Source organism: Centroberyx affinis, unplaced genomic scaffold (assembly GCF_046629955.1).
Source record: "Centroberyx affinis isolate AG114_WGS23_722 - 3 ecotype Tasmania unplaced genomic scaffold, CSIRO-AGI_Caff_v1 ptg002297l_1, whole genome shotgun sequence".
In the NCBI taxonomy this organism is placed as follows: Eukaryota; Metazoa; Chordata; class Actinopteri; order Beryciformes; family Berycidae; genus Centroberyx; species Centroberyx affinis.
In genome coordinates this window covers 15,522-28,072 of record NW_027280571.1, presented here as the reverse complement: position 1 = coordinate 28,072, position 12,551 = coordinate 15,522, and the positions used below count along the sequence as shown (strand labels likewise).

At 38.6% G+C, this 12,551-nt stretch overlaps 1 protein-coding gene across 1 annotated transcript in view; it reads right to left on the bottom strand.

The window, feature by feature from the left end:
* Positions 1–12,551, bottom strand: part of eys (eyes shut homolog) — a 101,850-nt gene that overhangs the window by 75,406 nt on the left and 13,893 nt on the right. Inside the window, exon 4 of the mRNA XM_071532976.1 lies at positions 11,384–11,643. Coding sequence (XP_071389077.1) covers positions 11,384–11,643 — 260 coding nt within the window. The remainder of the gene's footprint in view (positions 1–11,383; positions 11,644–12,551) is intronic.

Sequence of the window (12,551 nt, the reverse complement as noted above, 5' to 3'; positions counted from 1 at the left end):
AACTAAAGGGGACAGAGCATTTGCAGTCAGGGCCCCGAGGCTCTGGAACGATCTGCCCGAGGAAATCAGGTCGGCTGAGTCAGTGATCTCCTTTTAGTCCCTTCTTAAAACATACTTTTATCGGAGAGCCTTTCCTGATAATACTTGAGTTTTAATTTCCTTTGAACTGTCTTTTATTTCCTTTAAAAAATGTTTTTCTTTTCCTATTTATCTTTTCCTACACTGTATTGGTTTTTATACACCAAATTGTTTTTATCTGTTTTCTTTTAAAACCTGATGATTTTATGACTTGTCTGTTTTATTTTGCTGCCTTTGTGAAGCACTTTGTAACATGGATTTTGAAAAGTGCTCTATAAATAAAGATTATTATTATTATTATTATTATTATTATTATTATTATTATTATTATTATTATTATTATCAATCTCCCTTCAAACTCTCTGTGCTCAACCAATTACTTCACAACACTATGTTATGGTGTCCCTATCTCACCATTTTACATGGTGGTTCGTGTTAGAGTATATTTGAAATATAACGGGTTTAGACTTGTGTAACTATTAATTGTCAAGAAGTACTTATACAAAAAATTATATGTTAGTTTAAAATGAGTTTTGTGAGACAAGCGCTGAAATACAGTTGAATCTTGTTAATGTGAACCCCTTGGAGGCCGTTAAATCTGCGGAAATGAAATATGCATTCACAAGTATTCTAAAAAGCACTGTATATATTCGCAAATGGTTCTGAATGCATATCAACAAAGAAATTACAATAAGTACTCACAATTAATAGAATAGTATATTTTCATTACCATATATTACATTTGTCATTATGCCCATTTGGACCGGTCAGTAAGGCAGTCTGAGTTTGAACAATGAGGTTCTCCTGTATCTATTAAATGTTCCCATGAATCAAGAGCGATCAATATACAAGGCTGATTTTGCCATTAGAGTGCTTTCAAAATCTGGTGTCAAGGATGGATGGCAAAAAATAATGCAACTTGGTGCTCATAAATTTCTCTCCCCAGACAGATGTAGCAATTGCATTCCATTACTTGTGTTTAGCAAAATTATTTTGCCAGATGATGATCAGTACGGCAGGTAGCTAACAGCCATGTTGAATATAAAATGGCAAAACAATTGGATGGTGCTTTGCTAGAAACTCCCAAACTGCATTTTCAAACTGTAACATATATGTGATCATACATTCAAAACGAAAGAAAATTCCCAACACAACTGAGGGTGATGTTAATAAAAAAAAAAGGTTAGACTGTGACACTGACACAGCTCTGTGCATCTTGGGACGTGAGAATGAGAGGGAATCCATGAGACCACAGAGAGCACAGAACATCTGGTGAATTATGGGACAGCACAGGTTTCCCAGGCTGGGCTGTCAGTCAAAGCAATGGTGGAGCACCTCGGGGACAATTTCGAATGTCAACGCAATGTAATGCATCTTCTGCCACTAAGCAGTGACTGGAGGCTTCTCTTTGACAGAGTACAGAGAGGGATACCCAAGGCGCGTGCTCACGTACTCATTCCATCATCTGGCTGGAGCTATGTGATCACTACTGCTGCCACTGAATGTCTCCAAGGAGAAGAAAGTGTTGGTAATCCCCAGTGAATAGTGAACTAACTTTGATGGACGTTTCAATCAAAATATGAGTGATGTCTTCATTTTAAGGGTGTGAATTTGGCTTTTGACTGGTACAATTCTGACTATTGTCTTCTTATCAAAGAAGCTGTCACTTGATACAGCTGTAGCACAAAGGGGGCTGATTTAAAATTGTTACCCAGTTGCTTGTATAGTATAGAGTACGGTCTTATGGTCTGTGGATTCCTTTTTGTGCCATCCCAAAATCAGACCAGTGGTGTCGGAGATATCACATTTGAGTTAAAATTTTGACTTTTAATTATAGCGCCCTTATCACGCCAATCCTACTATAAAATGAGGAAAACTCTGTCTGTCTGTCTGCATCCATTTTGCTCCTCGATGGGTTGGCCAATCAATCTGAAACTGCACATGGGCATTGAGCATTGGCATAGGCAGGGACTGACTAAGCTTTTCAAGAGTTTTCCATTTTCCCAAATTTACGCTGTTTATGCGCATTTTTGGCAGCGCGGAGTTGTGGCGCGTGCATCCCCGGAAGTCTGCATGTAGTTGTGGCGCGTGCATCCCCGGGTATGGAAAGTCTGCATGGAGTTGTGGCACGCGCATCCCTGGGTATGGACTAGTCACTGAAATTTGTAAGGCTAGCTGGATGTGTGTAGCAAGTGTTGTGTCAATCGGACCTATGGCGTCAGAGTTAGGGTCTTTCCAAGTTTGAAATCTAGACCTTTAATTATAGTCCCCCTATCTGGCCAATCACTGTACATTTTTAAACACCAGAACACAGTGCCAAGATGGCGTAACAGTTATGGCCTTTCAAAGTTTGAAAATCTGTTGTTCTATCTGTGGGCGGGACACTACAGGTGGGCAGGAATATTTGGTTCAATATCATGCACAGAGTAACCCGAGTATTGACCATTACTGTGGTTAAGGTCATATTTGGGTTAAGGTGTTTACATGAACCTTTGATGACCTGTGACTGAGTCTCCCTGTTTCCATGAATAAACCAATTAACAGAATATTCTTGTTCACCTGCGGTGTCCCGCCCACAGATAAAACAGTCCGTCAGCAAAACAGTATGAAAAGGAGCAGCTGCCAGCTACCCTCTTTGACTGAGCAATAGCTTACTTGTAATACAGAGGAAAGAAATGATAATCCCAACAGTAATAGTAATACAGTACATGTTTTTTGTTGACATCAAATTGACATATCTGTGACACATCTTTGACACATTTGTGCAGGCAATCCCCCCTCCCACCCACCACCACCACCACCACACTTAAAATTTGTTTACTATCAGATGTTATAGACCCAGACCTGTTTTAATTTAAACTGTTACATTATGCATGGATGAAGCCTGTAACCTCTTTTTCACTGTGGTGTGTAAGTGGCTAAGTATGCTGTAATTTTTACTGCTAAACCACAGCCACTCTCTGGCTTTAGCAGGCCGTGACATTATCCAGCTTCAGTGTCTTGTTTCGATAGCTCATTTACAAACAGCACAGTGTGCATGCTTAACAATGGCCGTCCACTATGTGCACGGAGTAACCTGGCTTCCGTTAAACTGCTTACATACAACTGAACCCTTTTGCCATGCATAAACAAGTTAACAGAATATTCTTATCCACCGACAAAAAAGTATGAAAAGGTTCAGTTGCCAGCTATCCCCTCCTTTTTGTCTGAGCTATAGCAGGCTATACTTTTAAAGTAAGAATGAAGCAAGAATTAAGTAAAGAAGGAAATCTGTGTGCATGTAAACATAGCCACTGATGAATTGGTTTTGGATGTAGAGTGTGAAGACTGTAGAAGAGCTCTGATTTGGGCACCAAGTTCACACCAGCTGACCAAACACTGTGCGCAACAAATCTGGCCAGAGACAGGACAGCACAACAACAACGGTTGTGCTGTCCGTACAATACACTATGGAATGGTATTAACTAAAAGTAGCAGATATCAAAGACAGGCTTTCCTATAAACACTGCAGAAGCATCTTAATGCAAATAAGCAAGCTTTTTGAAGAAGTTCACTGAAAGTAGGGTTTTGAATTATGTATTAGTAATTATATATACAGTATATATATACATATATATATATGTATATCTATATATATATAATATATATATATATAAATATGTATATTTATTTATATGTATATATTTATATAATTACTTATACAAAACCCTACTTTCAGTGAACTATATATATATATATTATATGTCTGGATGAAATGGAGGTCCCCTCCCAATGCCCTAATTTGAACTCTGCCAGTGATCAATCACTATAATACTAAAATACCTAAAATACTGAAAAGCACCTTAGCTGTCTTTGATTAAATACTAAGAACAAGTCTCCACATTGTGCCTCAGAGAAAAAAGAAAAGGTGTTGCACACTCCAGAAAGAAAAAGTATTAACTATGCTGTGAACTTTAGCTAGTAAAATCTCATCAAGGAGAAAAAAACAAAAGCATATTATTTTTTGTTATCAGTAAAACTCTGAAATCTTGGCTATGCAAAGGTTACAGTGTGTTAGCGTATGGGCTACACATAAGGAGTTTAGAGCCAGACTATGCACAAAGCAGCTACTAATTTTTATTACAGTAAAACCTCTGTCACCACTATGTGCCTTTGGTTGCTTTGTGTCTTTTCCTGCTGCAGCTGTTGTTCAGTCTGAGCACAGTGGTCGCACAGCTAAAATAGAAGAAAAGGATCACCTCTTCCCCTCAGCAGTGGAATATCACTTGCGTGCAGAGACCTTTGCTCACTGGGGGGGCATGCTGTCGCACTGAGACTGAACACCTGCTATTTTTTAAATATTTTCTCACCTCTATATTCAGGCATTTTCAAAATATCACTGACTAGTTCTGGAATGGAGCTGTGAGTCACATACTATGAATTGTGCTTAACATACTGTATAGTAAAGCCAAGGACCCTCAGTGTTAAGACCTGATTATCCAGTAACAGAAAACTCCTCAAGATATCTTTGATCTCAGTTAAGTTATTGTGTTTTGGGGAGAAATGGCAATTGTGGAGGTTTATGTTCTAGTATGTTAGTTTAGTTAGAATAAGCTAAACTGATGAGCCAAAATACAGCACATTTCATGAACTAATTGGACAAGACAGTAAGTGCGGCTTGCATGACATGAAATTGTGCGATGGGAATGCAAAAATGGGAAATCTTGTTAATTTACTATAAAAATTATTATAAAACATGTATACAAAAATATTCATTATAAGATCAGTTGACCCATGCTATGTAGCAGTGTAGTCCCAAAATTAAGATTAGATTTTGTTCTATGCCACTATATTCAAAAGAGGCTAACTGATACTCACATCCTGTCAGGATATTTTGGTTTATAAATTGAATTGAGATAAACCTACATCCTGCCAAGAACAATCTAGCTTTCTCTGCCTCATCTAGAAGAGAGAATTATCACCTAAACTGAATGCAATACACAAGGAAATGTGGTCTTATTGAAAATGCTACCACACTATCTGTTTAAGTGACAACAAATCTTTTTCAAAATCATGTTATATATTTGTCAATTCCCTTGCTGGCACAGCTACACAGGAAATCATTAACCAACTGTTTTGGTAGGACACAATCTCAATCTTGTGGAAGGTGAAGGCTAGTGTAGCATGCCATGCAAATAAAGGGGCTTGTTCTCCATCTGGCCAGGAACACCTCTGGGGATATTCTCAGCCATGAGACCAAATGGTTTTTGCATGTACAGGGACCACACAATGCTTCTGAATTAATTCACTATATTGCAAAAATCACATTTCTCTATTCCATAGTAATATATTGCAGGAAAAAACGATTGTGCCCCTCTCAAATAGCTCCCTTTTAACAGTTAAAGGTGCCAACATATCACCTAAACCTTCATGAACAGGTGGTAACTTTGGTAACTATAATTACCATGTTGTTTAGAAACATGGAGATGTGCTACACTGACATGTTCTTACAAAAAAATACAAAAATGCAACAAGTTTATTCATAAAACCAGCTGCCATTCCGAAGGACCCTTGAATGAATATTTTGTATTTTCATTCAAGGGTCCCTTTTCATTCATTCCCAAGAACCACTGATGCCTTCTGCTCTACTGGGTAATTTGACAGCACCAATTTCTCACTGCTACAGTACTCTTCAACTTAACATTATTAGAGAGCTAACAATTCTAAAATCAGTGTTAGATGTTATGCTTTAAGATGTCTTCTGCACATGTCTGAACTGAATGTGGTAGATAGCTTTACAGGACAGCTGATGGCCTTGTTGATTACTTCAACTTGTGTGCTTGAACCTGTGGTGGTAACCCCTACTGGCCTGTGGACGGTGCTGATCAACTACTTGGGCAATATATATATAATCAGTGAGATAGCACTCCATCGTGCTACAATTGACATTTAACTAGCTGGGTTATGACATTTTATTGGCATTTCATGATAAAAATAAAGATGAGTTACATAAATCTCATGTACTTGATGTGTTATGTAGAGAAACTCTGGGATTGACTACTTGTACTGTAAGAACATTTGGTCACCGATCTGATGATGCTGACTTTGTTTTTTTATTTACTAGGCACTGGTCAAAAATAGCTGGTTAGATTTGCAAGACTAAATTAATGATAACATATTTTGACTCCAAACCTTTTGTAACCTCACTATAAAATAAGATTAAAGTCTTTATCCATGACAGCTATAGAAAACAATTTATATTATGTTGTCAAAAAGAATGTAACCAGCGCCAAGTTAGTTTTCACTTTTTATTTTTGGAAAAACAGCTGTCAGATGATAGAATTTGGTTACCTTTTAACATTCTCTAAGTTCAAATTTAATGCTGAAAGCTTGAATTAAATGGATGAAACCTTTTTTTTCTTTTTTCCTTTTGGGCATTTCTTGCCTTTGTTAGACAGTTTGATGTAGAGGAAGACAGGAAAGATTGGGAGAGTGAGGGGAATGACATGTGACAAAGGTCTCTGGCCAGATTTTAACTCAGGACACTGCAGTTATTTGCAGGACACCCAAGCCTATGGATTGTTTACACGACTCAGAATCTGATGCAACTTTCCCTTGTACTATAATCTTTGGCGAGTGCTGTTATGCGTGTTGGTTCCATTTGTTGTGGTTGTCGGCCAGCAACCCTCACCCTAACCTCTACCCTGGCTCTCCATTGTCAGGTTGCTCTTCTATCAGGTTTAGCACTCCCTGCTGGGTCTCCCTCATTAAGTGGAAAGTGGAACATCTGTGCTAGCCAGGCAAGATGACTTAGGCCTCCTGGCCAGTGCCTCAGTGGAGAGTTGCTGCTAGTAAGAACAAAAACTTCACATTGGAGCTCTTCCACAATCAGGAGAGGATGACTCTTCTTTCCTTCAGTTTCTTTTGAGACGGTTCTTTCAACTGACTCTGGTTTTATTTTGTTTTCCACTTTATTCCTTTATAGACATAACTAGAACATATCCATGGTGTCTGTCTTTTACAAACCCCTTTCAGCACAGCTGCCAGTGGGCACACCCTTTTTAGTCCCCCTTGAACAATATGCATTGAAAGATATGCCATTAGTACAACTTTTTAAGATGTCTTTAAAACTGTTTATATCTCAAATGCCTTAAGAATCTTCACTTTATGTCTTAACATACAGTATCTAAAGACAAATGTGTGGTTAGGTGAGACTTTTGACATTTTATTGTGCACAAAAGCTGATTTGTGTAGTACTGTTATAGGGATTTAGCCCAAGTATTTTGTACCAGAGGAACCATGTCCTTTGTCTGAGATATGGACCCATGTGTCTGAAATAAAGTTAAATTGAAAATGTGCCATCTCATGTCACACAACCCCCTCAGTCTGCCTTCAGCCCTCTGATATAGGGTTCCACTTCATGCTTGTGTCACACACCTCTACCAACATACCATGCAAAAAAACAAATAAGCACATGTTAACACCATAGACGACATAACTAATTGATGTTTATTTTACAAACAGTTAACCTTGATAATGTTTATTGTGTGGTGGCAAGTTTGAATGGGAGGGGTGAAATCTGCCTACAGCAGTAAATCTTGGGGATCTGGCAGACAGAGGCAGACAAATTCTAATTTAATTAGGCCTGGGAATAATGTAAGGGCTACACAATTTCCTTGAAAAATAACCTACAATGAATTGTAAATAACATGTCTGTAAAAATTGTTATACTGGGATCAAGCCATGGGTTGTATAATAGCTCCATGTTTGTTGAGTTCCAGCTATGTAGGATGGATTTATGGTGAATAATAATGGAGAGTAGTGAGTCACAATGCTTGTGTGAAGCGAAAACGACCAAGCCCACGCAAAGCTCTTGGTGTAATGTATGCAGCCAGCACCTAATTTCCCATTCCTCTCCAAGGAAGCCTTCTGAAGCTAACCCAGCCACTCTATTTATATCAGGCAACATCTTTTCATCTCCATACTGATAGAACCATTAGGTACAGTACAACCCCATAGCATCTTAACCCACACAGTCATATGGTTGAAACTTAAAACCCTAGATCATTTACACTTGCTAAGCTATCAGGGAGCTTACTGATAAACTTCCTTAATGGCCATTTGGACAATGTAAATGGCCATTTCCATTACACCCTGACTGTAGCATACTGCTTTTTTGTAAAACTAATATTCTGACAGAGCTCTTGAACTTGATTGAATTGAATTGACAGCTAAGTGTGATTTTGTATGTGCACATGCATATGTGTGAATGTGGGTATGAGTGTCTACGGTGTGTGTGTGAGAGAGCAAGAGAGCAATGTAGGTTGTCAAAAGGTAGGAGTCTAAGCAATTTTAAGTTTAATTTATAAGTGCTCTTCTTTCAAACCCCCTCTGTTGACTTTTAGCCTTCATCTACATAGTGTGTGGAATACAATTATCTCTCCAAGAATAACAAAAAAAGGACACCACAGTGTTGTATCATGAGGCAAATAGTATCACAAGCGCAAAATATAGAAGAGGAAAATACACCAAATTCATCTTAAGTACTGCTGACCTTAAGATAACCATAATAAAGCCCGGAGGGAAAATGGTTGCACAGGCCAAGGCTTGCATTATCCCATGCATATAAAACTATATCTGCTTGTGTTAAGGCTTGCTGTTTACAAAACTAAAAAGAAAATCTTACCCTTTCAAACATGCCACAGTATATGAAAAACAGCCTGCACACTAAAGAAATGTCTAAAAATGTTCTCAGTTAGGTGTTACGGTTCAGCTCACTTTTTATTTATTTATTTATTTTTTTGTGTATGAAGAATCCTTTATGGATCAAGTTAGACATATTTTTAGTATTGGGAGCCACAGTGGGAATTAAACTCCTGACGCCAGCATCAATGCACCCTACTGCCGGGCGATACAGGACCCATAAATTAGTAAAAGGTAATAAGTTGCTTATTTGGCCAAGGTCCATTTCCTGTTTAACCCAAAGTCTGCCGAATCAAATTCTGCTTTTCATTTGTTATATAAATTATGATAAATATTGTAAACAACTGCTCATTAAAAATGTACCTGATGGCATTTTCTGAAGTATCAATAACATTCATAATAATAAAGCTACAGCCTCTGTAATGGTTTATGTTTGTTTATTGTATGTCTTGCATGTTTGATTTTCTGACAAAATAGCACATGAATGCAATGCTGTTTAGCAGCCAACTTGGAAGTCCTGAGTGTCGGACTTTCACACCAGAACATGAACGCAGAAAAATAGATGTGGATTAAAAATGAAAATCGTCAAATGGTAGAGAGAAATGAGTATCACTTTTGCTGGGCCACCAGGTGGCAGCAACTATAGCTGGCGACCAGCCCAAGACGTTGGTTTGTCGCACAGTTAGTTGAACAATTTTAACGATCTGTCAATTAGCAGTCATTTATTGAATGGTTTGTTTGTGGACCCTGCTAGCTTTAGCTAGCATAAATTAGAGGTAGAGCGGAAGCATTTCTTTAATTTCCAGTATTATCATTCCAGTATTGTGCAAATGTACGTAAGTACACCATATTTATTCAACTAAACTTGCTTGTATGTGTCTGTCACAGTCCTTGAGTGCCCTCTGTAACACAATGAATTTTGACTTTTACAATCAAATTTAAAATTCAGACAAATCTGGAGCAGTGACCTCCATCAATGTGCAGGTTGGTCTCATTTGCACTGTATTTGTTGTGACCACAACATGGTAAGTGGTAAGGGGCATGGTTAAAAAGCAAGAGGGGGTTCATCTGTAGCGGTGGGTTAGGGTTAGGGTCAGGGTAGCTGATAAAGGGAGATTACCCAGATGACTTGTTTTGACAGTAAATGAGTGAAGGAGGGGTGAAATGTGTAACAGCATTATGCAATAGAGGAAAATTATTTAATAAGGAATTGGTAGCAATGATATGCCAAATGTATTAAGTGCTGCTAAGTACAATTTAGGCTAATAAGATGTAGTCAAAATAACTAAGGCTTTAAATAATATGTGGGGGTGGGGGATGGGGTGGAGGCTAGGCCGGTTCTCAGGAGGAGTAAAAGACCAAAGGTCACCTTTACCTTTGTGGGCCATTGACAATTCTTGGCAAAAATGGTGTGAAATAATGCAGCAAATGTATGACAGGCCACACCAACTCTCTGCTACGCCAGATTCGATCATTATGTTTAGCACCCTCTGTAACCCATGACCAGCTCAGGTCCAGATTCTAACTACATGGACCACATGTTTTCAACTCCAAACAGCAGCACAAAATGGAGGTGTTACACCTTCATACCAAACAATCATGGTCAGACACAAAAAGTGCATCTTATCACCTTAAATCATCTCTACATTACATTATTACATCATGTCATTTAGCAGCCGCTTTTCTCCAAAGAAACTTACAATAAGTACATTTCGTCAACAGTAGTCAAACCGCCCGTATATCGATTACAGTTGCAATGAAGAACTTTATTTTTTGTGCTAACTTACTTTTTTTTTCAGAGGTCTCAGATGCGCGGTTCTACATAAAAAAAATAATAATTATACCCATTCATTGTCTCTATCTATATAGCAGCTTTTTGGAAAACCTCTACATTCTTAGGGAGGAAGCAAACACAAATTATCTGATTGGGTGTCATGAACAAAACTATATTAACAGTGCAAGTTTGTTTGAAAATAAAATATTGATATATGCAATTCAAAACATTTCAGCTACAAAGTAGAGGGTGAAGGCATAGAGTATATTTTGCAGTGAATGTTGCTGATCTACAATCTAGAGCTGCAACGATTAATCGATTAATCGATTAGTTGTCAACTATTAAATTAATCGCCAACTATTTTGATAATCGATTTATCGGTTTGGGTAATTTTTTAAGAAAAATAAGTCAAAATTCTCTGATTCCAGCTTCTTAAATGTGAATATTTTCTGGTTTCTTTACTCCTCTATGACAGTAAACTGAATATCTTTGGGTTGTGGACAAAACAAGACATTTGAGGACGTCATCTCCGGCTTTGGGAAACACTGATCGACATTTTTCACCATTTTCTGACATTTTATAGACCAAACAACTGATCGATTAATTAAGAAAATAATCGACAGATTAATCGACGATGAAAATAATCGTTAGTTGCAGCCCTACTACAATCTACACGTTGAACTCATGCTTTTTGAATTTGTGTTTTTTGTAAATTCCAAAATACTTAAATGCATCTATACAGACTGCCTACGTAACCTATTGTGCAACATAGTGCATTTACATGCTGAAAAGTGGGCTAAAGCAAAAATGCTGTATTCGTATGAGGCTGTGGCGGGTGTGTTCGCTCACCAGCTGGGCATCTGCAGGAGGCTGTTCCATCGGAGCGTGTCAGGCAGGTGGAGTTGTGCAGGCAGGGATTGTGGAGAGGGTCGCAGGGGTCATAAGGCTGGTTGCACAAGGGGCCGCTGAAAAAGGGGGGACAGGTGCAGGAGAACTCTCCAGGTACATCTGACTCCTGACACTGAGCTCCATTTAGACAGGGCCTGGAATCACACTCATTCACATTGTCTGCACAGTCCACACCTGTCCAGCCTGGTGAGCACAAGCACCTTGGAAACACCAGAAAGGAGATATGGCACGACATATATAAAAATTAGTCATAAATAAATCAATCCATATGCATATTCACAACTTACTGAATCATTTACTGGAATATATTAAAAAAATAATGCCACAAATACCAAACTGTATCCCATTAGTGGTTATGTAAGTCAGTGATTGGCCATGTCATCTAACACCTTGAAGGTTAAAGGATTTGATTCCCACTGGGGGCAGCCATGCTAAAAATGGATGTCCTTATGGTACTGTAGGGTGCTTTGGATAACAGCATCCACAAAACGGCATATATTATTTAACTATGAGAGTTTAAATCAGTCATTTCTAAATTCAAAGGATCCAGTGGCCAAATATGGAAGCTACATTTGTCTGCATACATATGCACAGGGCTCCTGACTCCAAATATTATACTGCCAAATGTGGAAAGTCTGTACTGTACATGGCACATGCACGACTGGTCCATTCCCTCCTGGATCTTTGTGTGAGACAGAAACAGTGCAGGGGATTTACAGGTTAATTGCACTATTGGTCAGAGCAGCTTTTAATTCTGGACAGCTGAATGTAGGACACATGAGGTTAGAGCTCTGAGTGGGGATTAAATGGAAATGTATGCATGTTAGAGAGAGGGAGAGAGAGAAAGAGAAAGCGAGAGAGCGTGTCTGACGTAACTGCTCTCAAGGAAGCTAAATATTCCACTTGGTGGCAGTGAGTACCCAAGCACTACTAACCACTCCACCTTGCATTCCTTTCCATCCCCCAACTTTTCCACCTGAAGCTGTTTTACGTCTCCCCAGTGAGAGGGGCATTAGCTGAAGCAGATACACCAGCTTTTTCCTCCAATGAGTCACAGATCCCCTGAAACCTTTTCATGCTGTGAGCCATTGATTGACTCATTTGTTTT